Raw genomic sequence first — 25,007 nt, forward strand, 5'->3', positions numbered from 1 at the left:
TCGAACGGCACCGTATATTGTCAACTATACGGGACTACCCTGTGCTGTTGCGCAATAGTTACATCTAATCGAAACACGCCTTTTGAATAATTTACTCTTGGTTGTAATTCTAATATATTGACACATAATACCAAACGTTTTTTGCATTAAAGGTAAAACAGTCAAATTCGAAAATGTATCCCATTTGACCAAAAATGGATGATTTAACTGCAATGCTCTTGGCAAAATGTTCAAAGTACTGCCAGTGTTCTTGTTGACTTCTGAACTTAATTCATCACACAATAGCAAAATAGTAGTTATTACTTTAACTATTTATAATCCCATTCAGGTCATCCTAGACCTACAGTCTAAGCATACTGACCATCCTTTTGTCTTTGTTCCTCGTATTTCTGAAGTATTTGGGCACCATGCCTTTGAATGTAACGCTCCATCAGACTGCAATAACCTGCCCAGTTCACTCAGATCACTTTCCTCTTTCCATCACTTTAAGGCATCTCTTTTTATTGATCTTTTTACTTATTGCTTCTAATTACACTCGATACATTTGAATTATTTATTTATTTCATTATGTTACTTATTTTATTATGTCAAGTTAATATATGTATAAAGCTTAGTAGGGGTATGTGTGCATTTACTGTATGTCTTTTGTCATCATAGGTATCCAGTGGGTGGAAGTGGCTGATTTGGGAGAGATTCTGTCTCAAGGGGTTTAGCCTACTATCAAACATGCAACAGGAACACTGTTGCCTCCGATATCACAGCCAGATCTTCCATTTAGCATGACATTAAGTAATATTTGTCTGGCTTTAAATATTATCCTGAAATCAAATTTGTGAGAATGTCATATGTGAGTGTTAAATTTCATACAGCATTTGAAAATCAGGCATTTGTTAGAAACTGTTCTATGATAGTTTGTTCAATACTGTTCTAGTTCAGTTCAGTTCAGTTCTTCACATAACTTTAGGTTTTGAAAGAGTGCTTGTTTATAACAAAACCCATCATTTGTGAGTTTGCTGATATGCTGGCATCGTTTATTTGTGACAAGCTTTCACTTTACAGATGAACTGACAATACTTGATCTCCCTGACTTACATGTTCACATTGATGAAACTTTTATTAAGCAAATCTCTGTTCTGTAATTCAATTAGTCTCATAATCACATTCTACAGCCTGTGTCGGATCTGTCACCAAGTGAATCCCAGGCGCTTCTTGGCCTTCTGGATGTCAGTGACCTCATTCAGCTCTCTGATGTCTTGGGAGGCAGCACCGACGTAACTGGGCATCTGAACTCCGGTGTCATCCTTCACCAGGTAGCTGGGTCGAACCCCGCCGAAGATGGGCCCCAGCCCGCCCCCGATGCCCTCTCGTGCCGCCTTCTGGAGCAGGCAAGGGGTCCGCCCGGCCACCTTGGCCGTGTCAATCAAGTCCTTGGCGTACTGCTGGAACTGCCTCTCCTCCTCGGCCACGAGCTGTCCGTTGGTGCTCTCGAACTCCTGCAGGTCCTTCTTTAGCTGCTGCTCTCTGGCTTGCTTCTCTGCCTGTGCGTGACAATCAAGACACAATAGACAAGGCTCGTCTTGAGTGATCTAACTTTAAGATGTTGTGCTTTTCAAATGAGGTGAGATATAAATGGAGGGGTCAATTCACATTTGGTTCACATCTAACCGATATCTTTATTCATCAGATCTAAGACACTGTAAAAATACAGTCTAGAAATTGAACTGGGAAATGGCACTTACTTTTTTTTTAATTGACACTTATATCAAACTGATTTCTTTAGGTTTGTAATTCAGTGCAATTCTTGTTATGAAGAAGGTTCTTTATTTAAAAATATTCCTTCGCAAATCTATTTGCTGGAATTTGATTTTGTCCAAGTGTGTTTAATCCAGCAATAATAATCAGCCCATGCTCACCATCTGATGGACGTAGATCTTTTGGATAATTTGACCATCCTCCTTCATTCTCTGTTTCTTCAACCGCTGTTTCTCCATGAAGATTCTGTCTGCCTCCTTCTTGGCATTAAGTAAATCCAGGGCTTTCTGCTTCTCCTCCATTGCCCTTCCTTCATGTTGCTGGCGCTAAAATGGCAAAACAAAAAGGCAAAAGACAGAGATTTGTAAATCCATACCACCAAAATCCTTTGAAAAATGACACAAATCACAGATGACTACTATATTGACACTGTTTAGAATGACACTGTACCGGACACCACACATTAAATACTCTATACTTTTAAAAAGTTGAATTTGCACTTCTGCAAACCAGTTTACTCACAAGCACAATAAAGCAAACACAGGCATGGTAAAGTGTTCACAGCAAAGCGTTTAAAGCTTGATTTATACTTATACAAAAAAGAGAGTGTCGCTCATGTTGCTGCATTTATGCTTCAGTGAACAGTCGCCTCCACTCAGCGGTCGAAAACAATGAAGTCAACGGCGTGTGCTGTCTATTTAGCAAATCAATCACACTTGCGCGACACTATGTGACGTAGTCAGCGACAGTGGAATTTTCTCTTGGTAGCAGACACTTCCAGGCGACGGTTAAAAGTGTCGACCAAGACGTCATTTCTGTCGCGACGGTTTCAAAAGTGTCGCCAGACTAAGCATAAATTGGGCTTAACACAACAAAAGGTGCCTTCTTGCTCAACAGATCTCTTGGTATATTATTAAAAAACAATGTTTGTCTTTTTTTAAAAGGTATCTGTGTAATTTTGTAATTTTCTTTTCGTTTTTTTTTTTTCAAACGTATGGAATTGTTGGTTATTAAAAAACAATGTTTGTCTTTTTTAAAAGGTATCTGTGTAATTTTGTAATTTTCTTTTCAAACGTATGGAATTGAAAACAATTTACCGTGGTCTCGCGGTGAGCGGCTATAGACTGAAGCATGGCCTCCCTCTTCTCCTCCTTCTCCCTCTGCTGACGAGCCTCACGGGAGTCCTTCTCCTCGATGGCCTTGATTATGAGTTCCTCATCGTTGTCCTGCTCCTTCTGCTGGTGAGCGGCCAGCCGAGCAATGGTCTCGTCTTTGGCCTTCTGCACCTCTCTGGGGGGGGATAGAGACAAGTCCCAGAGGATTCAAGGTCAACGCTCATCCAATGACAATGTCAATTTCAAATGAAATGTAAAATCAAGATCAAATGACATTTCAATAAATGTTCAAGTTACCTTAGCATTCATTTCACATTGGCATTGATGTCTAAATTCCAAAGCACTAACTTTAGCATTAATGGATTCATTCATTAATAATCTAAAATAAATGAATATAAATCCTCTGATGTATGCCACCTCCGTGGTGACGGTAAGCACATGTACCTTAACCTCTCTGCTTCCTTTTCTTTCCTCAGCTTCATCATCTTGAGTTTGGCTTTGGCAAACATCTGGGATTTCTCGTCCTCAATCTCATGCTTCTGAGTCTCCGCGGCTCTGAACATGTCTTTGTCGGCCATGAGCTCCTTCAAATGCCAACAGGAAGAATAATTGGGCACTTCTTTCATCACTTGTTTTCTTACTAAGGGTCTTCGTGATTTAACTTGTAGCGATGCAACACAGCAAGCCAACAAGAAAAGTTTCATAGTTTTCATCTCTTCTTTCAACGCTTTCTGTCTTACTGCTTTCTGACAAGTTTGTCTAATAGGACATTACTCATTTTTAAACACATAACAATAGTGGGAGTGCTAAACAACACTTTGACATTTTGAGCTACTTGGATATGTCTACTTAGAAAATCTCGTATTTAAAAGCATGTATTTAATACCGAATGCTGAGGAATTAGTGTGAAATCATTAAGTAAAAGGACAATAATAACTGTATAAGCACAACATATTTTAGGTGTCCGAGTGTGACTGAGTCTCTCACGTTGTGGGACTTCATCATGTTTCTCTTGGCCTCTAGTCGCTTCTCCTCCTTCATGGCCTCCTCCTGGTCAAAAAGCTCCTTGAGATGCTTCAGCACTTCTCCCTCTCTCTTGTCCTCCCTCTTTTCTAGCTCTTTGGCAAGCTCATGCTCGTTTATCCTTGCAGAGAGAAAGAGAAAGAGAGAGAGAGAGAGAGAGAGAGAGAGAGAGAGAGAGAGAGAGAGAGAGAAAGAGTTGACATTACCATAACACTTTCTGGAATGATTAGAAAATTCCACTGCTGCCACAACTGCTTTTAAACTTCAAGTGTATGAATGAAACAGATCTATATCTCTTGTGTTGCACTATTAATCTGTAACACATCATTCAAATATATATATATATGTTTTAGTATCATATAGTATCTTTTTTATAACACAACCTTTTCACCTTGAAAAAACACACGCACACAAAATTGTCAGTACTTAAAATGGCAGAATTCTCTAGATTTTTTAGACACCCACACATGTGCCCATGCGCAAACACACACTAACAAACACAATACAATCTGCCCAAATAAGGACCAGTTGTCTGAGAGGACCATTGTTTTGACAGTAATGGGTAAAGACTTTGGCTTGGTCACAGCCAGATCTGTTCTACATTAGGTCTTAACCAGGGAGTCTCTTACTGCTGCAGCAACCCTTTGACGGTGACTTTGCTGTCCTGCCTCTTCTTCTGATCCTTCTCCATCACCTGCCGCAGGGCCTGCTCATCCCGATGCTTCATTGTGGCCATGACCTCCTTTTCCACGTCGCGGGAGGCCTCCCGAATGCGCCGCTTCAGCTCGATCTGAGCCTCTCTCTCCTTCAGCACCTCCGTCAGGAGCAGAGCACTCTGGGAAAGAAAAGTAGAAAAAAGCCTGACCATGACCAGGGTGACCACGTACTACATCCATGTGTTTTGTTAATTGGATTGGTAGCATAATCACAAAAATGCAGATGAGTAAAAAGGAAATAAAAATAAAGATCTATTTGAAGTAAAACTTGTGATGTACACACAACTTTATCAGAGCTTCTCTAAGAAGTTAATAGGATACATCCTTACATGAAATCCTTTAACTCGATCAGTCTGGTAGTATAGCTGAGCTTTTGCTTTTACAATAGCTTCTTTTCGTTTCTCTGCCTGGTACTTGGCCTCTTCTATGTCTAGTTTTCTCCTTTCCTCCTCTTCCACCTTCTCTCGAATCTTCTTTGACTCCAGCTTTTTTTGTCTCTGACCCTGTTGGCAAATCATTAACAAGGTAATCAACAATGTTAAAAGTGTAAAGGAAACAATGATGAAGGTTATATATGAGCTGCTAGGGAATTGAGTCTGTGCAAAAAAACAACTGTTATGAACAATCAACACAATTATTCAAATATCTAAAGTAAAACTTACAGCAATTGTATTGGACCAGAATTTCACCACTTCTTTGGAACGGAGATGCATGGCTTCTCTTTGCCTAGCGGCCTCTTTGAGGCTTTCATTATGTTTGTTTACATGGTTCAAACTGTCTTGAATGCGAAGCCACTCAGACTTCGGCAGGACAGTGACTTGGCGAAGGTCCGGCTCTGGCATCGTTTCTTTTCTCATCTCCTGTGCATGAACTATTGGGGGAAATACGGTTACAAGAAACTTGCAATACGCACACAATGCTTCAAAATCATACAAGACCTTACTTACTGTTTTTAGAGGAGCCCTTTCGCCGTCCATACTGTACGACAGAAGCTGATGCTGTGGACATTTTGAAGTTGCCCCGTGATCAATCTTAGTCTTTTTTGAGGGAAAGCTTTAAAGCATACAATCCATTAAGTTTTTTTCGGGGCTAGCGTGCCGACCCAAACAGCCTAATTTATTGGGAATTCACCTTTACTGCACTAGAAAGTTTGCCAGCGCGTTACATGTTGCAACCTAGCAACCTGTAGTACTTTTGTTGCTGTGTATCTATGGGCAACAGCTCTGTTGACCAATGAAATTATCAGATGGCTGTACGTCATTGCATGGAACAGCTCATGCATGCATAATTGCACAGGGGGTCTGTCATGTGCTATTATAATTGATCAGGTGCCTCTGTGTGCCTTAAATTAACCTCTGAAGTTCTAATGCGACTCGTGTTTGAGGACACATCTGTTTCTGTTAAAAGGAAGCATCGTTCGATTTGCAAAACTACAACTTTCAGTTACTTTTTGATATTTCGGTCCGATCCGACGTACAACTGAGATTCATACCATGGCCATGGGGTTGTATACTGTTTTGCAATAAAGAAAGAAAAAAAAAAAAGAAAAAAAAAATGGTGGTTTTTGGCATGGTTCTCGTGGCATGGTTTTTCTGGTTAACCTAGTTTGCACTTGTTCGGCACTCCCAAGCGTTAGGACTTGAAATAGCTTTGTGATGGGAGGCGGAGTTGTCCAGTCTCCTCAAAGAAAAGTCCGCCCATCCCTTGCCTACTCATTCAAAATCAACGAGGTTGAAACATTTATCCGACATACCCATCAGACCAGGCTGTGTGCCCCACATCGACAAGATCTGCAAAATGGCCCCGGTATCAATCAAACGCATTTTAATCAGCGAAAGTGTAGACGCTTGTTGCAAGAAGATTTTGCAAGAAAATGGTATCGAAGTTACGGAGAAACAGAACATGACCAAGGATGAGTTGATTGCTGACATTAAGGTAAAAGTTTCCCGCAGCAATTTCTAAATATGTTTCTGCAATTGCTTACGACCAGCAATGCACTCATGTCAATATTAGCTAGTTTGATGACTGCGAAGTGCCAGATTTAAGTAGCCTACTTTAGCGATATTGAACAAAAAATAGATACTTTTATTTTAATAAGACTCAGCTGAAGTTGATAGATGGTGATGCTTTTCTAATCGACACTAACTTCGTTAAGATTCACGCTTTGTAGGTACCAAATACTGACTTTTGGCTAAATTGAGTAATTTGGTAGTTCGAGATCATGAGGCACTTCTTTTCTTCTGAAAGTGGAGCTCCTCGCCAGCACCGCCCTCCATGGAGCCTATCAGTATGATGCAACATCACTGAGATTTACCTAGTCAATTGCAGTTGTTCTCCTGATGAAATCCCAGAATCACGTTTATGCTTGCCCCACTAACTGCATCTTTCAGCAACCTATTCGTTCCGACTGAACATGGATTCGTACTTTTAACCCTCCTATTATCTTTGGGGTCAATTTGACCCCATTCAATGTTTAACGTCTCTAAATAAATGATTGACATCTTTTTTTTTTTTTTTGCTTCATATTAAATTACTTTTCCTAATTTAATGGGGACAACTGGGTAAACACAAAATGAACATACGTTTTCAATGTCGTGTACACATGCTATAGGCATAGGTGTTCTTTGGGGTCAATTTGACCCCAGGCTGTTTTAATTGTATAAGAAATATCAACATTATACACACATTGTTACTATTCTTGATAACAGAAATAGTTTTTCATTCCAAATGTTATAAGAGGGTTAATTGAAAATGAATGTGGACAGATTCGACGAATGAAGTTTGTAATAAATCGTTTAAAATGGATAACAAGCACATGGCCCACAGGGCTTTGAGCCAAATCACAGATCATGTGGATGTCAGTTCACCTTGTGAAAGTAATTTACCATAGTTTCATCCACATTGCACATTGTCTTGCAGAACTACGACGGTCTAGTGGTGCGTTCTGCCACAAGGGTGACATCCGAGGTCATCAATGCAGCAAGCAACCTTAAACTCATCGGGCGAGCGGGCACCGGAGTAGACAACGTGGATGTGGATGCGGCCACTAAAAACGGTGTAATTGTCATGAAGTAGGTGCCTTTTTAATATGAAACTGTCAGCTGCTGAATTAATCGTCGTGGTTACTCTCAAGAGCTCAGTGTGTCCCTGTGATTCTTTCATAGCACCCCAAGTGGCAACACAATCAGTGCTGCTGAGCTGACCTGCGCTCTTGTCATGAGTCTCTCAAGGTCAGTTAGTTGGTCAATAAGGAGCGCTCTTGTGAGCATCCCTTTTTACATGCGGAAACCACGGCATTCACATTATTGCAATTCATTCATTTCCGCAATGTTTGCTGAAAGATAAACAGGGTTATTTCCCCCCCCTCATAGGAATGTGCCACAAGCAGATATGTCAATGAAGGCTGGAAAGTGGGACCGTAAAAAGGTACAGATGTCTTAAGTATTGTGTTGGACTGTAGTTTGTGTGGCCAATCAGAAACAGCCGATCACTGCCAGCGTTTTTGCCCCCTCTGCACTGCTCACTCTGTTGTCACTAATCCACTCTGATCGTTGAAATGTGCCGAGCCGTGTGATGTGAGCGGGGGACAGTGGGCTAATGTTTTGTTAACAATTTTGCAGTTCATGGGCGCGGAGCTGTATGGAAAGGTACTGGGCATCGTCGGACTCGGGAGGATCGGGAAGGAGGTTGCCTCCAGAATGCAGTCTTTTGGGATGAGGGTGAGGATCATTCTCTTTCTCTCTACTTCCCTCTGTCCATCTCCCCATTTCTTCATCACTTTCTTTTTCTCTACGTGACTTCTCTCCAGCATCATACATCTCCCCTCCTCTCCCTGCACTATGTCCATCTCTCTTTTTCTTCCTCACGTTCTCTATCTCTCTCTTACTACTTATCTCTCTCTCCATCATCATACATATCCCCCTCTCCCCCCTGTACATTTATGCTGCATCCCCCCCCCTTCTCTCTCTCATTCTTCCTCCTGTCTCCACACTAGTTCTCCCTAAGCAGTATCCCGCCTCTCTCTCTCATATGTAACGCTGGCATGATATCCCTTGCGTTGTCTCTCGCAGACGATTGGCTACGACCCAATCACTCCTCCGGAAGTTACCGCCTCCTGGGGGGTGGAGCAGATGTCCCTGGAGCAGTTGTGGCCCCAGTGTGATTACATCACAGTGCACACCCCCCTCATGCCCTCCACCACAGGTCAGTCAAGGGGGGGGCGGGGGGGGGCGCCGCGCCGCCCTGCAGGGGTGTAGACGCCATGGCAGGCTTGGGCCTTATGTTTGGGCTTTGTGATTTCTACTTGATGTATACCAGCTGTAGATTACCTTACAGAGCAAACTGTGTATGAGTGAGTGAGTTGGGGAGGCTTTTATTCTATCCGGGGTGTGTATATCCTTATACACCTCAATTGATCTGACTTGACTAATAGTGGATAAAAGGTGTGGTGTCTGGGGGCAGTAATACGCTTAGTGGGAAAAATGATGACCTAGATTTGATTTCCACTTTGCCATAATGTGTCTTGATGGCTTTTGTTCAGGGCTGCTGAACGATGAATCGTTTGCCAAGTGCAAGAAGGGAGTGAAGGTCATTAACTGTGCTCGGGGAGGCATCATCGACGAGGCGGCCCTGCTCCGAGCTCTGGAGTCGGGGCAGTGTGGGGGTGCAGGCTTGGATGTGTATGTGGAGGTGAGGTGAAACATCTGCTCCAGCACCACAGCCATACAACTCGAGTTCAGTCTTAAGTGTTATGTAGTTGCATAACATTAGTTATCACTACTGAGCTATAACGTTTGTGGTGTTCCTCTTGGAAATGCTTGTGATACCTTCTATGTAATCTTTTAACTTGGTTTACTTGGCAGGATTTGTTAAACTGTAAAGCTTGATTGCAGTGCTGCCGAGTCACACGCTCTACTCATCATATTTAGACTACTTGTTATAAAAACTGTTGTTTCATTGTCTGTGCTCTGAGCATAAGTGCAAATCCAGCAATAACCTCCTTTCTTCTGTCCAGCAAGCCATCAGTGTTGCATCCCCACCAACCAACATGCACACAGATCTCCAGTGATGTTTGTTTGTTTGTTTGTTTGTTTGTGTGTGTGTGTACAGGAACCTCCAAAGGAGAGGGCGCTGGTGAACCACCTTAACGTGATCAGCTGTCCCCATCTGGGCGCCAGCACCAAGGAAGCCCAGGCCCGCTGTGGGCAGGACATCGCCCTGCAGATAGTGGACATGGTGAAGGGCAAAGCACTCGTGGGAGCGGTGAGTGTCCATTGACGTCTCGTCGTTTATCCATTTTCTTAATTGATTACGGGGTTCCATCTTTGCTCTATGTATTTGTTTACAAAATAATTTAGAAGTATGGTAAGGCTGTTTAAATTTCAAAAATGGAATCACATCTTCCATTGTCCTTTATTCAGAACTTGATAAGATAGGACAGAATGTGAACGGCTCACAGAGTGATATTATCAGGGTCATTCACAAAAGAATCATGACTGGTGTGTGTGAGGGAGAGGGATCTTGCCTTGCAGGCATGCATGGGATATGATTAAGTACAAGGCCTTAGTAGTTTAAATTATGAGTTATGCAGGGCTAGACTGCAAGGATCATGACTTCAATAATACCTGTACTCATGGTTATTGTTGACAAGCTTACAAACCCCACAAAACAGAACTCATTTTCACAGAGAAATGTGATAAACTTAGACTGTCCATCAACACAGTCAAACAATGAAACTGTGCTGTCTCTACAACCACCTTGAAATACAAATTACCAAATAACTGTCTAATGTCTGGACACACTGCCGTCTCAACACACTGCTGACTTACTTTTGAAAAAGTATTTTCAACTCTGTAGCAAGTGACTTGCAGCAAGGAGTTAATGGCTCATTGCTATTTTGCCAGTCACTAAAAACAGCTGCCACTCATAACAGAGAACTCTGGATGCCTCTGTGATCAAATCAAACTTTATTTATACGTCACATTTCATACCAATAGGTACTATATAACAGCTATCGGCCTGTCTCAAATATTTATTTTGTAGCCAAGATCATTGAGAGAGTTGTTTTCAATCAAAAACTAATTTTGACATTTCATTCAGGCTTCCGACCTCACCTTACCACCACCTACGGAAACGGCTCTTTATAAAAGTGTTATAGCTAAATGATATTCTGCTGAATTCTGATTCAGGTAATATCAGTTCTGGTTTTACTAGATCTTGCATTTACATTGTAGATCACAGAATACTGATGGGACGGTTGTGAAATTGGGTAGGACTTTCTGGAGCTGTACTTAACTGATTCCGATCTTATTTAGAAGGCGGGAATTACTTTGTCACCATTGGCAAACTTTCACAAGCCATATCAAAGCAATAACCACAACAGCGTTCTATCATCTTAAATATTTAGCCAGAATCAAGGTTTGGTGTCCCACAAAGACCAAGAGAAGCTCATCCATGCTTTTATCTCCAAGAGGGTGTACTACTGTAATGCTCTCTTAACTGGTCTTCCCCAAAAGACCATTAAACAGCTGCAGCTCATTCAGAATGCTACTATTAGTTTTATCCAGGGTCAAGAGAACAGAGCACATTACTCCGGTACTACAATCTTTTCAAATCTGTTCTGTATGTAACTGGATGCTAGTGTGAAATACTAATGGTCTATAAATCACTGAATGGTTTAGGCCCAGAATTAAATTCAATACAATACATATCTGACCTGTTTAAAAGAATATGAACAAAGTAGGGCTCTTAGATCAATTAACTCAGGTCAGGTAGTAGAGCCCAGAGTCCAAACTAAACATGATGAAGCAGCATTTAGCTGCTATGCAGCATGCAACCGGAACAAACTGGCAGAAGATCTTAGATGTGCCCCCAAATGTACCATTTTTAAATCCAGGTTAATAATATTTCTCTTTGCCTGTGCAAATTGGGCTCTAAAACTTAAACTTCATTCTTACTGCACTTGAATGCTGGAAGTAGACCTCTAGTCATTCTCGGTGGGGAAGTGATGTCTTGGACTGCAGCTCTATTTGCAGTCCTATTTTTAAGGCTCTATTATCAAGCTAAGCTCTGTGTCAGGCCTTTTTCTGAAAACCGCTCTATCAGGCTCTATTTCAGAATCTATTATGGATTATTTTCGGACTATTGCTCTGTGGTTCTCTATTCAGTGTTCTCAGAGAGAACCACATAACTGAGGCTATTTCCACTGTGTTTTTAATTCTATTTTATGTATGTACCTTGTGCTTTCATTTTAATATTTTTATTTTATTTTTCACTCTTAAGTATTTTGTCTCCTGTTTTTGCTGTGGTTGTTCTTTTGTTTTCCTTTATGTAAAAGCACATTCAATTGCTTCTGTGTATGTGTGCTATATGAATAACCTTGCCTTGCCTAGATGGGACTGGGTAACCGTCGTAGCTGTTTTTTAAATACTTAATTGAAAACATGCCATACTAATTAACACGTGTCTTATCACACATTATCATGTCCCTAACCCAGGTGAATGCCCAAGTGTTGGCCAGCACATTCTCCCCCGAGTCTCACCAGTGGATCAGACTTGGAGAGGCTATGGGCGCAGTGTTGAGGGCATGCACCTCCTCAAAGCAGCCCTATAGCCAAGTGCAAATCACCACCACAGGTAACAAACCACACCAGAGTGGAACAATTCTATCAATGAGTGAGCAAGTTAGTGCCGTTACTGAGCATATTATGTGCCCTCTGCTGGTGAAAGGGTGTTATTGCAAGGTGAATTGTTGCTCCATTGCCACACCACCTCCCACAAGAACAGTCCACAAGCCACAGTGGCTAATTTACAACTGTCTACAAGTATAAATCAAACATGAACTCGTTCAGGCTGTGGTTTTAGTACAAAGGGGGAAGAAAGAAAGCCTGAAGGTTTTCAGCATCTGTTGGTAGACTGTTGTTTTAAAGCTTTGTGTTGGGTGAATGAAAGTGCTTTTAGCTTCAGTTACTGTTCTCATCCAAGGTGACTGCCTGAAGAAGTCCACTGGGTTCCTCAGCTCAGCGGCCGTGGTTGGGCTGTTGACCGACGGCTCCAGCAGTGGACCCAACCTGGTCAACGCGCTCACTCTGGCCAAGGAGAGGGGCCTGGAGGTAAAGTCCTGAGCTGAGGCTTGTTTTTGACAGAGATTATCAATTTGCTAATTCACGCAAACATTGTTTCTTTGGGACCAGGCAAATAATTGTAAAACGAAAGCTAAAGTTGCAAACCTCCAGGCAATATTAGATAATAAAGTGTGTGTGTGTGTGTTGTCTCTCTCACCTCCTCCTCTTCTCCTACCTCAGGTGAACATGAAGCATGATGGCGGTGCTGGAGTTGCGACGTGTGTGGTGGAGGTGTCTGTGAACGGCACGCGCAGCAAGGCCCAGGGCTCGGTGCTGGCTGAGGTGCCCATGCTGGAGCAGCTGGAGGGCAGCCCGTTCAGGCAGCCCGTCCCCCTCGCTGGCCACCTGCTGTTCTTCAAGGCCGCTGCCTCGCCTCAGCTCCTACCCTCCATCACAGGTGAGGGCCATGGCTGGTGTGAAGGTGGCAGTAACTGTTGTCGGAGTGAGGTTCATTCTTAAACCCGCTCGCAAACTGAAAGATTGTCGCATTTTTGTAGGGAACTCTGGATGGAAGCGCCATCGCTGTATTTCTTGACTCAACCTGAGTTAGCTGGATGTAGGGATGGAGTAGGCAAGGAACTCGTTGCGACTGGCGGAGATATTCTGTTTATTCCGAATCGCAGTGTCAATATGCTACTCTGTTCAGGCGTACCGCAACGTCTCAGCAACACAATGTTTACAGAACTACAGTGACTTGTTAAGGTTGCAGAACAAACACACTTAAACAATTAAGTAAAAGATTACCCACAGGAGTCCGTCCCAAGGGTCAGTTTGATAGATATAAGGTCTAAACTTAAACAGTCCACTATACCTTGGCAGGAAGGATAAAACGAACCATTAGCTATACCTTGGCAGGAAGAATTAAACTAACCATTAGCTATACCTTGGCAGGGAAAATAAACGTGGTGCCTGGCAGCACCTTCATTAATAGTCTGAAGTTGCTGGTGCCAGTACATGTAATGTAAATAACTATATGTATGGGGGTATGTGAAGGCTTTTGATGCCGGTGCACATTCTTGAGGGGGAAGGACTGTGGACAATGGATATTTGATATAGATCCATTGTCCACACTCCTTCTTGTGTCACTAGAACTGTTTGGTTACAGGGTGATTTATCTGAGTTGCAACAATTCAAATAATGTATGAAAACCAACAATATTCACCGTCAATTATGCTACAAATTTGTTATAGGGTGATGCTGGACTAGGAAGTCCCCAATTTGTACATGCCCTTTTCAATTGTTTACAAAGACTGCCAACGGCTACTGTGACAGAAGTATTTGTACCTCTTATTCGTAGCGGTTCATGAATTCATTGACTGCCCCTTTTGTGTTACCACACTCAGAAGTCTCCAGTCTGTATATACTTTTCCAACCTCATTTGTTTTCAAAGACTAGAACTCTTAGCCAGTTGATGGTTGATTGGGCAGACCTAACCAATTGAGTCCCAGGTTGTGGTAAAATATATTATCATTTATTGCCTTGTCTACAGAAGTCGATACACAGTCTCATAAATCATCTGTCAAACACTCTCTGACTTTCTTCCTCTGCTCGCAGGTGCCCTGGCAGCAGCAGGTGTGGAGATGGAGTCATTTAGCGCCCCCGCTGCCCGCGGTGGTGAGCAGTGGTACTGCGCGGGGACTTCCTCTCTGATGGGAGATCTTGGCTCCCTCAAGGCCTTGGTGAAGGAAGCGGCACAGATTACAGTTTGAGATGAGCAAGAAGCCTCTTTTCCCGAGGGACCAGTGTTGTAGCATTCCACAATCTAATAATCTAACGGTACTTTAAATAATGTTGAAAAGATGTATGTCATTTATTAACTTTTACATCAGCTGTATTAACATTTCAGATATGAAAAGGTTTATAATGAGTGCCTGGGTAGAATTGTTGTTTGACATTTGTTTACAAAGTGCACTTACACATGTTGCAGACAGGTTTACTAAGTGTACTTAAGGAGTTTAATTACAATCTATCAAGTCTCATCAAGTGTTTTCGTTGTTTACTAAATAATAAAAACTTTAATCTTGGAGCAGAATTGTGTTTTTGTTTTTTTACCTCAATACTTGGTTTTCTTAAACACAAACAGTCTCCAAGGTAACTTTCACGTGCATTCTCTAGGGTGTGCTTGATGTGAGAGCATATCATGGAGCCAAGCTAAATGTGGGGATATTAAAGGCCCATCTGTGGAACATGGAAATGGACATCAGAGAAATGAAATACCTAGTCGAACGGATTAATTTTTGCTGTGTGCTTGTACTGAACACTAGTGGACTATGTTAGAATGTACATTATGCAATGTGCTTAATCCTTATTAGGATTAGACAGAGACTGCCATGGCAACGAAGAGGAACGACCATACATTGGTCATTCCCCTTCGGATAGTGGATGATGTTTTTCTTTTTTTGCTTGCCTAGGATCCATATTATCTCGACAGAACAATTGTATGTGCCCGGTGACTTCTAAATATCGTAAATGTTTAGTTACTCATCTCAACAGTTCCCATGTGTAATCCTCAGAAGTGCAGCGCCTCGCTGTAAAGAATGATCTCTTTAGGCTGCCTAGAATCAACAGAGCCGGGTGTCAGCGGGTGCCTCCGAGTGTACACAGATACCAAAATAGGACCGCAGCAGCCCACTGTCGTGGCTCAGGCTAAATCGAGGTCTAAATGGCTGAGCTGATCGAGGGAGTTACACACGGTTGGACCACAACAAACGCAAATATTTGAATGTTTCGACGAGAGGGATACCAAACCTACCAGCACATTTACTACAGAAGGTAAGTTTCGTTGTTACCGGAGATAATGGCTCATATATCTATAACAAATGTCACCGAGTAACCTAGTTCGAAGCTGGTCCTCAATACATCGAGTTAAGTTTCACCGCACTTGAAAAGCATGCGACAATTCACCCAGTGTCACGTGTCGGCTAACTTCATTGAAATACCAAGTCAGTGCCTTTTCACATTGGGCTATTGAAATTCAACTGCATGTCCCCTTTAGTGAATAGTATTAGACCGTTGAGTTGAATGGTTTGCTACTCTTTTTCATTAAAGGCTTTTGCCTGAATAATGGAGTTACCGCTTCAGATCTATAGGTCTATAAACATTTAATTAAATAAAGATCAGCTGAAATCAAATCTCTACATTTAATGTCAACAATTATTTTTATTACAGTTCTCACAAATGTCATCAAAAGGTCAGGAAAGTTACACATATGAATTCTGCGACGCCGCTCACCCAACAGAACTCCTGGACACGCTCCGGGAATTCTACACCTGCGGACTTTTCACCGACATAGCGCTCACGTGCGCCTCAGGTGAAGTTTACCGATGCCACAAAGCTGTCCTATCCGCGCGCAGCTCCTACTTCCGAGTCATGTTCACGCTTGACATGCGGGAACGCTCGGACGAGCTCATCACCCTTCCTGGTATAGACGCAGACATCCTCGACGTTCTTCTAACCTACGTCTATACGTCCAGGGTTACCATAACCCAAAGTAACGTCCAGAGTCTGCTAGAAGCTTCAGACTTGCTACAGTTCTCAGCGGTCAAGCGGGCCTGTGAGGAGTTTCTCATCCGGCTCTTGGATGTGGACAACTGCCTGGGCATGCACTCCTTTGCAGAGCTTCATATGTGTGTGGCGCTGGAGAGAGAGGCGCGCAGGGTGATGCTTAGCCGCTTCCAGGAGCTCATCCTGCAGGACGAGTTCCTGGAGGCTGACCTAAAGAAGCTGACTGCCGTCATGGCCGCCAAGAACCTTAACGCCTGGCGGGAAGAGCTGCTTCTGGAGGCAGTGGTCAGGTGGGTCGCCCACAACCCGAGGTCGCGCCTGAAACACACCCAGGAGCTGCTCCGCTGCGTTCACCTCGAACTGGAGGAGACGCGCTTCAGCAACGCGCTGCTGGACGTCACCCACAGAGCCGTGGAGCTGGGAAACGAGGAGAAACTCAGGGCGCTGATTCTCCACTCCCTGAAGGCCAGCAGCAAGGAGTTCACCCTCAGCTGCAAGAAACTGGCCTCCCGTATGTACGTCGTCGGGGGCTACTATTGGCATCCACTCTTCGAAGTCCACATATGGGACCCCATCGCTGACACATGGGTTCAGGGTAAAGACATGCCTGACTATAGCAGAGAGAGCTACAGCACCTCCCTGCTAGGCCCAGACATCTATGTGACTGGGGGCTATAGGACCGAGACCATCGAGGCCCTGGACTCTGTGTGGCTCTACAATGCAGACAGTAATGATTGGACAGAAGGCTGCCCCATGATCACGCCCAGATATTACCACTGCTCGGTGGCGTTGCGGGGGTGCATATATGCCCTGGGGGGGTACAGAGGGGGGGCTCCGGCACGAGAGACAGAATTTTACGATCCACTGAAAAAGGAGTGGTTCCCAGTAGCAGACATGATACAAGGTACGAGAAGACTGCCTTTAAATCACACAATGAATGATCTATTAGTCGGACTACACAGGCATATGAAAACATCAATACGTCTTCCAACAGGGATCTGGTTTTTAAGTTGTGCTTCGGGGAATGGGAGTGCAAGGCATAAAAGCCCCCTTAAAGCTATGGTTTAGCCGGTGAAACACCATGGCAGTAATCCTTGACATTCATTCTGTGAAGCTTAACTTGTCCTTGACCCCATCACATGAATTTAACATGGCCAAGCTGGTGGGACAGCTCAGACCATTGAGTTAGGCACGAGGACCACTGCTTGTGCATGGCTTGTCACCAAGAATTTAACAGTGTGTATTTATTTCTGTTATAAGTTTATATTTGTAAGTTTCTATAAGATGTCCTAATATCTTTTTCAGGGGTTGGAAATGCCACAGCCTGTGTTCTGAATGACAGGATCTATGTGACTGGTGGTCACTATGGCTACAGGGGAACATGTACTTATGAAAAAATTCAGATGTACAAGGCAGAGACCAATGAGTGGAGCATTGCAACCATTTGTCCCCATCCTGGTAATACAGTTTATATTCTTGACATACTAGGTCATGCAAAAATTCGCAGCATATCAGTTTTGTGTCTTGCAAAAAAAATGCATCACACACGTTGATAAATGAACACATGTACTTTATCAACATTTGCTTATGACTGAAATGTATCCAGCACAGGAGCGTTTAAGGTTATTCATGTATTGAGTTTTTTTGTAACACAGTTTGGTGCCTTAAGTTAGATCAGATTACAAATAAGGTATTCAGGTATACTTTACAATAATGGCCATTTTCAACACGTTACATATTTCTCAGGATTTGATTTCCTTTGCTTTCTTCCTTACTGACAGAGTACGGCCTGTGCTCCGTCCCCCTGGACAACAAGCTGTACCTAGTGGGAGGCCAGACCACCATCACCGACTGCTACGACGCCGAGAGAGACGAGTGGAGGCAGATGTCCGCGATGAAGGAGAGGAGGATGGAGTGTGGCGCCGCCATCATTAACGGCTGCATCTACGTCACGGGCGGCTACTCCTACTCCAAGGGCACGTACCTACAGAGCGTTGAGAAGTACGACCCAGAGCTGGACACCTGGGAGATCGTGGGCAACCTCCCCACAGCCACCAGGTCTCACGGCTGTGTCTGTTTCTATGGCGTTTAGTACAGGATGTGATCATTCAGTGATACTTGTGTGGTTGAGTGTTTTTTTTTGTTTTTGTTTTTTTAAAGGACAATTTTGGGTTAATGTGATCTATTTAGCAATCAATTTTCCGCTAAATTTATGTATTTGAAGGATAATGGTAGGTTCAAGTGATATAGTGCTGCTAAGCAGCTTAGAGAGTTTACCTCAGGTGAGAGCTGCAGTCCAACATGTCTTTGAGCCTAAAGGATGCAGTTACTTACTGCCATCTACTGTCGAAGAAGGTACAACACAGGATTACCTCCTTTGGTGGTGTTCTTGTATTTTAAATATGAAAGTTAAAAAGTACAACTTACAAAGTACAACTTTTTTTGTAAACCAAAAATGTCTTTACTAGATGTAAAGATAAGGTTAATAGATTTTGAGATCTTTATATGTAATCTTAAAATCTAAACCATGCCTTGAATATCTGATTATGAGTGAATAGTTCATACTTATTTGATGATCACACCAGTACAACGTGGGTTTGCCAATTTTCCAGATGGATTCTGACATAAAGGTGCTTACAGATTTTACAGTACTGTATTAAATTCTAGTTAAGGCAATTAAGGATGTTTTATACAACCACTGGTGAGGTAGTCAGGACCGGTTAGACTGGTTTTGGTACAAACATTTATTTGTTCTGTACTGTACATAACTTATGCTGCCTCAGCAGGACGCACAGCAATGCACTGAATTGTATGTATTTGTTGTAGAATATTATGTATGTACTATACTTAAAGTGTATTCCTGTTTTTTTTTTTTTTTACTGTTGGTTCAGTACAGAATTACTGTGTGTTCTATATTCTAATGTGCACTGTTTTCAAACATCATCCAACATGACATTGTATGAAGCATGGTGTGCAATGGCAATAGTCGTGCAATAGTATCTTCTCCCGGTTAACGTTTCTTAAATGTCTCTTCCTTCAAAACATATATGAATGGTCTCTCCAGAGTACCATATGCATATTACATTTGTTGAATTTTTTCAGTGTCGAAACGATAAGCAATGACATCAGTTAATACTGTATATTTTGCCTACATATGTTTGTAACAGTAAGGGGTCAGTATTACCTGCCTGTAATTCATTTCTTGAATTTTTACTCTTAAACAAAATTACTTTAAATGTTGTGCCACTGAACTTTGAACCATGAAAGAGGCTGTAAAAGTTTGTACCGCCTCTCTTTTAACGTATAGATCATGAAGGTATCCACAATTGATGAATTTCACTGCACTTCGTGTTAATATGGATCACTGCTATGAAAATTTAATAAATGTAGCGATCACAAAATGTTTTGCATAAAGAGCCATATCTGACATGAGTGTAATGAAGGCGTTAAAGGTCAAAGCTTTAGCATGTTAAATCTGGTGTATGTTCAACAGTTCATTAAAATCATGATCACAATACATCACACCTATTTAGAAAAACAGAGTCCAAAAGAAGCAAACCATCTACTCCAAGTCCAGATCTCATTTTAGTGAGAATCTGATAAAGTCCACCTGGATGTCAACCTGTGCAATAGATAAACAGCAGGTAATTACTCTGTTCATACACATTTCATAAGACTTTTCATGAAATAAGTCAGTTTCCTATCAAAAATACAATTACCAGAAAATATTCAGTGTATATACACCACCTGCTATACACAGACACACACACACACACAGACACACACACACACACACACACACACACACAGACATACACACAGCAATATATTTGTTTATTACTCATTTGTTCAATCACAACACTGACTGATCTAAAGAGTCATTACTAAGGGCAGACTGAATAATACAAATTACAATCAGTGTGTACGGCGATGACATATAATAACACCAAAAAGATTACTAAGGTGTTGTTATTGCAATGCTTTAGTGATTTCCATGGTCTGTCTCTCCAGAATTGAAACAATACAAAAATTCAAAGAATCTGTCTGAATCCTAGATAAACGATGCTGGTGTCCTGTAGAACCATATGACTGAAGCATAGCTAGAACCACTTTAATTTCCCAAAAATAAAATCTGCTTAGTGTACATTTAAATGTGTTTGTGTACCGACACCAGACTTACCGATTTCTTTTTATGGAACTTGTATGTTGCAGGCAAGTCATATCTGAGCTCTGAGGAGGAATGCAAAAAGAAATCTGAATTAAAATAAAAGTTTGGTCCCACTTTGGGTATGGGAATAGTAAAACACGTTTGAATTCTGGGGACATTAATGGTAAACGATGGTAAAGTTTACCTGCTATTACTTCCATTTTCACATTCCAATCATCTGCCTTTTTCTGTATATGCTGAAATAAAGTGGAAAATGTAAAACACAGGCAAAGTCGAAAAATGAACTTCTAAGTAACTGTAACTAACTGAATCGAATTTCAAGATACGTGGACTTACTTCCCTTGTTGATGTCTTGTGAAGAGAGTACACAGCTGTTTTTGCCATGCTTATAGCAGTCTTCAAAAATGTCATATCAATACCTTCAATTAAAGCAATAAGAAATGTTGAATTACAAGTCAACATTTTCTCTTTTTTTCTTATATAGTCATTGTTACAGTACATCATACGCTCTTACCCTGGTTATGCTTTGTGCCAAAAGGGGGGTTCATAATGACCGTATCAAATTTCTTTGCAAACGACATTGTTTCAAGACAACACACATCGCATTGGACCACGTCAATGTTTGGGAGTTCGAACTCTTCAACATTTCCTTTAAATATGTCAACTGCGTCTTCGTCGACTTCAAAACCAACACATAACCTAGAAAAAGGAATCAGACAAGGGCCTATTGTCAAGAATTCTTAAAGAAAACAAGTTCAGATGTAATACATCGGAGGCGTGTTCTTTCTTACCCCGCATCAAGCACTGCAGCTCCTATACTGAGGACTCCGCATCCACAACCTAAGTCCGCTACCAGTTTACCCTTTATGTCGTCAAATGTGTTATGGATAGTGTAAAGCATGCAACCTGAAATAAATAAATAAATACATAAATATACATACAAACAAGCAATTGGTTATCCACGAAGTAAATGTCAGGTTTACCTGCTATGTGAGGGCTTGTTGGATACTGTTCAAGTAGAAGTTTTGGTTCCTCGAACACGTCTACTTGCTGGAGGCAACTTTCGAGCTCTTTCAGTTTCATTGCTATACTTGTTGGTCGTTAACTAAATGCTACAGCTGCTGATCTGCTTTGACTGAACTTACTTAGAAAAGAGAGTCAAGGAAACTCAAACATTGCTGTGAAACCAAGATCTTGCACATTCCTCCTCCTCATCACGGGTTTGCATGCTTAGCTCCTAAGAAGTATAATACTGTCCACTAACATGAAACATGCTATTTTATGCATGTAAGCCTCTGCATTCGGTTTAAACTGTAGCACTTTTCCTCGATTAATTTACAGTCAGTGTGTCAGTCAATCTGTCAGCAATCTTTGACAAGCACCTTACACACATGCAAAATCTGTATATTCAATACGGACCAGAAAGCACACGAACACTTCCGCCTAAACAGAAGTAATCCGAAGTGCAACCTAGGAGGATTCAAGAACAGTTCCGCAGATGGGTAGCGAGAAATGGTCCACCGCAGTGGTCATCAATCGCGATTTGGTCGCATTTTGGACATGCATGAACTTAGTCAAACAGCATTACTAAATTTACTGTGTGCCTTCAGTGGCGAGAGAAACTGTACCGACTATCTAGACAAGCAGATAGTAGGGGTGACAAGTGGATCGCAGGTGATAAGATATATAATGTTAAATGGGTTACCAGAGTTCACGCTTGTCATGCTATGTTTACGAAACCAATTTCAGTGATATAGTGCTGTCATGTGGAGTAAGCGATTTAGTAATTTACCTAAAATAGAACTGCATGGTCACGGTTGCTAGTTAGATAAGCAACCTAACCAGCAACCACGTCTACCCTGCCACTTACATGCAAGGGATCACATAGCCAGGTTGTACGACGCTCACGGTCCGTATCGCGAGAAAAACCGAGAACGTTGCAACAAGACAACAAAAATAAATTCTGGATAACAATTCAGAGTTCATGATGGCGGCGTCGATGTTACGCCGGGACAAGAAAACAACAGCCGCCCTATTAAAGACAGAGCTTAATCAGACTGACAACAGCTCTGGTGTCCGACTACTTCAAGAACTGCTTGATAATGTTTTAAATCCTGAAAAGCCAGCGGCGGACACTGAGGCCCTTGAATGGTGTAAATGTCTGTTGGCAGGAGGGGAAGGATTCGAGGAGTTCTGCAAGACGGTCCGGTCCTATGACAACGCTACCTTGTGCGGTTTGGTCTGGACAGCCAATTTTGTGGCATACCGATGTCGGACTTGCGGGATTTCCCCTTGCATGTCATTGTGTGCAGAATGTTTTAACAACGGTGATCACACAGGCCATGATTTCAATATGTTCAGAAGCCAGGCTGGTGGGGCCTGCGACTGTGGAGACAGTAATGTCATGCGGGAAAGTGGGTAAGTTGCTAGCTTGCTGGCTAAGTGATTATTTCTGCAAGCTATTGCCAACGAGCCAATGTATTTACCTAATAGCTGATGTGCAGGGGACACACGAAAACCAAAGACTAAACTATCCAGAGAAGGGCAAGGGAAGTTACCTAGTTAGCTTGCTAGGGAGCTAGGTGCAATGCAATGCTAGTCTGCTAACTTAGCAAGTTGTTGGTGGGGGAGTATGCAGCCCAGCCTTTCCGAGTGGCAAAGTTTATTTTTAACTCAACAAGAGGACCATCGCTGTGTGACAGATCATGGTATCTTTTTTTTGTCTTTTTGTTACACCTACGAGTGAAGCATGACAGTGCAAAATTGATAGTATTTTCATTACTGATATCACAAGTTAAATGTCAGCTGTCATAAGTCACGAAAGGATCGCTGTATGAACAAAAATAGTTACTGTAACGTTAGCTACCTGGGTTGCAACATGACCATAACATTATGATTTCTGCATGTAATCTTCACCTAAACTGTTTATAATTGTATACAGTATCATAATTGCATGTCTTTTATGGCAGTTTCTGTCAATGCAGGGAAATCTAAGCAGGCGATTTGTCTGACGACCTGTCAAAGTGGATTTCAGTAACTTTCTTTATTGGTCGTGAGAATTGAATGTGTTTCTACAATAAGGGTTTAATGCCCTTCAGATTGTTGTTGAAATATACATAAATAATGTTGAGAATGTTTGAAATCATATTAAGAAAACAACTGCTCTGTGTAGGCTCCCGTGAATTAAACGGCCCCAATACATATTTGTTCTTTAACAACTCCAGCGAGACGCGGAGTATGCTTTGTTGTGTTGTAACTGATGGCACCGTGTGGTGTTGATGCATTGCTTTTGGCAGGTTTTGTAGACGGCATCGGTTAAAAACAGGGGAGAATGTTCCCACTGTACCCAGAGACTTGCTGCTGATGTCTGAAATGGTGTTACCTCGCTTCATTGTCAGCATCATACAGTATTTAAGGGATGGATACACAGAGCCAGGTGAAGCATGCAAGTGTAACATAACACTGTTAGAGCCATGTATTACAGATATTGTACTATAAAAGTGAATCGTGGAAAATGTGGATGCCATTCTATACACACAATGCCTATAAGTAAGCTGTCTTCAACTAAAAAAGACGTAATGCTTTTGATAGTTATTTGATTATTTAGTTGTTATATTTTTTCTGAAAAGTGATGATCTCTTTTGTGTCTTACACACAATTTAGCTATATATTGGAGTACATTTGCAGTTTTTGGTTATTGTACGGTGGGTATAGTTTTTTTTTTTCTTACCCTCTATGCCTCTCTCTCTCTCACACACACACACACACACACAGACTCATCAGCAGACAGGGACCTGCAGAAGGTTCTTCAGCAGCTGGAGCCTCAGATCTCCTTCCTGGAAGAACTTACGAAGATGGGTGGGGCCATGAGGACCGTGTTGACAAAGATCTTGACCAATCAGCAGACCTTTAAAGAACTCAGCATGGGTATGTTCGCCCCAAAACAATAAACGGAAATGCACCTCTGATATACAGTGCCCATTGTGCTGCGTAACTGCCTATTTATTACCCTTCTCCTCTGAGATGGGCTAATGATAGACTTAACTTCATATCAAGCGTACTTGTTGAGTGCACAAATGTCATCGTAAAACCACATCGGAGTTACTTTGTCAAAACCAATCTAGAAATCTCTTGTCTTGTTAGAAGAGTATGACCCAGTCCTGAATTGACATTAACTTGAGACATTTTATGAGAATTTCATGGTGTGACATTACCACGCTGGTTGTACTGTCCTCCTCGTTTTTGCTGGATAACTTGCTATTTTTAGCTTCCTCGCTTAATGTGCATGTAACATAAATAAAGAAGAACGGAGGAAGTCTTTGAGTGAAGACCAGGGGGTTCATAAACGATCTTTAAATGGACCAGTATAGGGCAGAGATCAGGTCAGCGCTAGATCGTGCCTATCCTGCCAGCTTTCATTATGTGTATAAAGGCCAAACGGATCCCAGATAAGCTTTTCTAATCTGATGCACTTTATGAATACAGTTTGCAGGATGATGATGTCGTTTCATGTCCCAGTAGATTTCACAAAGCCTTTCCCTTCCTTCCTGTGTTATTTGTTGTCAAGGTTATAAGCATGAGTCAGAAGTCATAGTGATCACCAATGA

The 25,007-nt window shown here is 42.0% G+C and overlaps 5 protein-coding genes across 5 annotated transcripts; 3 read left to right on the forward strand and 2 right to left on the reverse strand.

Annotated features, from left to right (window-relative positions):
- Window positions 1–1,088: 1,088 nt before the first annotated feature.
- ccdc173 (coiled-coil domain containing 173) lies at window positions 1,089–5,801 on the reverse strand. Its single transcript, XM_042706299.1, has 9 exons — window positions 5,554–5,801; window positions 5,269–5,477; window positions 4,936–5,109; window positions 4,520–4,725; window positions 3,855–4,011; window positions 3,312–3,451; window positions 2,850–3,042; window positions 1,914–2,078; window positions 1,089–1,538 (listed from the first exon to the last, which is right to left on the reverse strand). The coding sequence occupies exons 1-9, from the start codon at window positions 5,612–5,614 to the stop codon at window positions 1,185–1,187; spliced, it is 1,659 nt and encodes a 552-aa protein (XP_042562233.1). The 5' UTR covers window positions 5,615–5,801; the 3' UTR covers window positions 1,089–1,184.
- A 524-nt stretch (window positions 5,802–6,325) lies between these two features.
- Window positions 6,326–14,757, forward strand: phgdh (phosphoglycerate dehydrogenase). The gene is made up of 12 exons (XM_042706300.1): window positions 6,326–6,541; window positions 7,526–7,677; window positions 7,771–7,836; window positions 7,978–8,032; window positions 8,227–8,325; window positions 8,677–8,809; window positions 9,147–9,295; window positions 9,716–9,868; window positions 12,102–12,240; window positions 12,589–12,716; window positions 12,909–13,125; window positions 14,283–14,757. The coding sequence occupies exons 1-12, from the start codon at window positions 6,404–6,406 to the stop codon at window positions 14,435–14,437; spliced, it is 1,584 nt and encodes a 527-aa protein (XP_042562234.1). The 5' UTR covers window positions 6,326–6,403; the 3' UTR covers window positions 14,438–14,757.
- A 232-nt stretch (window positions 14,758–14,989) lies between these two features.
- klhl23 (kelch-like family member 23) lies at window positions 14,990–18,340 on the forward strand. The gene is made up of 4 exons (XM_042706301.1): window positions 14,990–15,500; window positions 15,897–17,136; window positions 17,538–17,690; window positions 18,014–18,340. The coding sequence occupies exons 2-4, from the start codon at window positions 15,906–15,908 to the stop codon at window positions 18,322–18,324; spliced, it is 1,695 nt and encodes a 564-aa protein (XP_042562235.1). The 5' UTR covers window positions 14,990–15,500; window positions 15,897–15,905; the 3' UTR covers window positions 18,325–18,340.
- A 621-nt stretch (window positions 18,341–18,961) lies between these two features.
- Window positions 18,962–21,913, reverse strand: mettl5 (methyltransferase 5, N6-adenosine). Its single transcript, XM_042706303.1, has 7 exons — window positions 21,384–21,913; window positions 21,192–21,306; window positions 20,915–21,099; window positions 20,737–20,819; window positions 20,585–20,636; window positions 20,413–20,462; window positions 18,962–19,854 (listed from the first exon to the last, which is right to left on the reverse strand). The coding sequence occupies exons 1-7, from the start codon at window positions 21,481–21,483 to the stop codon at window positions 19,813–19,815; spliced, it is 627 nt and encodes a 208-aa protein (XP_042562237.1). The 5' UTR covers window positions 21,484–21,913; the 3' UTR covers window positions 18,962–19,812.
- A 77-nt stretch (window positions 21,914–21,990) lies between these two features.
- Window positions 21,991–24,697, forward strand: LOC122131667 (E3 ubiquitin-protein ligase ubr3-like). Its single transcript, XM_042706302.1, has 3 exons — window positions 21,991–22,818; window positions 23,697–23,836; window positions 24,175–24,697. Exons 1-3 carry the CDS (start codon window positions 22,385–22,387, stop codon window positions 24,348–24,350), a joined length of 750 nt encoding a protein of 249 aa, XP_042562236.1. The 5' UTR covers window positions 21,991–22,384; the 3' UTR covers window positions 24,351–24,697.
- Window positions 24,698–25,007: the final 310 nt, after the last annotated feature.

Source organism: Clupea harengus, unplaced genomic scaffold, assembly GCF_900700415.2.
Source record: "Clupea harengus unplaced genomic scaffold, Ch_v2.0.2, whole genome shotgun sequence".
In the NCBI taxonomy this organism is placed as follows: domain Eukaryota; kingdom Metazoa; phylum Chordata; class Actinopteri; order Clupeiformes; family Clupeidae; genus Clupea; species Clupea harengus.

Bases quoted from the DNA above. Each gene is read 5' to 3' on its own strand.
- ccdc173 (XM_042706299.1), bottom strand. From the start codon at position 5,614: ATGTCCACAGCATCAGCTTCTGTCGTACAGTATGGACGGCGAAAGGGC. The intron at 5,478-5,553 runs GTAAGTAAGGTC...TTCCCCCAATAG, and splicing joins AAAGGGCTCCTCTAAAAACA to TTCATGCACAGGAGATGAGA. The intron at 1,539-1,913 runs GTGAGCATGGGC...TGTCACGCACAG, and splicing joins AGATCTACGTCCATCAGATG to GCAGAGAAGCAAGCCAGAGA.
- mettl5 (XM_042706303.1), bottom strand. From the start codon at position 21,483: ATGAAACTGAAAGAGCTCGAAAGTTGCCTCCAGCAAGTAGACGTGTTC. The intron at 21,307-21,383 runs GTAAACCTGACA...TATTTATTTCAG, and splicing joins AACAAGCCCTCACATAGCAG to GTTGCATGCTTTACACTATC. The intron at 19,855-20,412 runs GTAAGTCTGGTG...TCTATTGCACAG, and splicing joins AGTTCCATAAAAAGAAATCG to GTTGACATCCAGGTGGACTT.
- klhl23 (XM_042706301.1), top strand. From the start codon at position 15,906: ATGTCATCAAAAGGTCAGGAAAGTTACACATATGAATTCTGCGACGCC. The intron at 17,137-17,537 runs GTACGAGAAGAC...TATCTTTTTCAG, and splicing joins AGTAGCAGACATGATACAAG to GGGTTGGAAATGCCACAGCC. The intron at 17,691-18,013 runs GTAATACAGTTT...CCTTACTGACAG, and splicing joins AACCATTTGTCCCCATCCTG to AGTACGGCCTGTGCTCCGTC.
- phgdh (XM_042706300.1), top strand. From the start codon at position 6,404: ATGGCCCCGGTATCAATCAAACGCATTTTAATCAGCGAAAGTGTAGAC. The intron at 8,033-8,226 runs GTACAGATGTCT...ACAATTTTGCAG, and splicing joins GAAAGTGGGACCGTAAAAAG to TTCATGGGCGCGGAGCTGTA. The intron at 13,126-14,282 runs GTGAGGGCCATG...CTCTGCTCGCAG, and splicing joins GCTCCTACCCTCCATCACAG to GTGCCCTGGCAGCAGCAGGT.
- LOC122131667 (XM_042706302.1), top strand. From the start codon at position 22,385: ATGATGGCGGCGTCGATGTTACGCCGGGACAAGAAAACAACAGCCGCC. The intron at 22,819-23,696 runs GTAAGTTGCTAG...TGCTTTTGGCAG, and splicing joins AATGTCATGCGGGAAAGTGG to GTTTTGTAGACGGCATCGGT. The intron at 23,837-24,174 runs GTGAAGCATGCA...ACACACACACAG, and splicing joins GGATGGATACACAGAGCCAG to ACTCATCAGCAGACAGGGAC.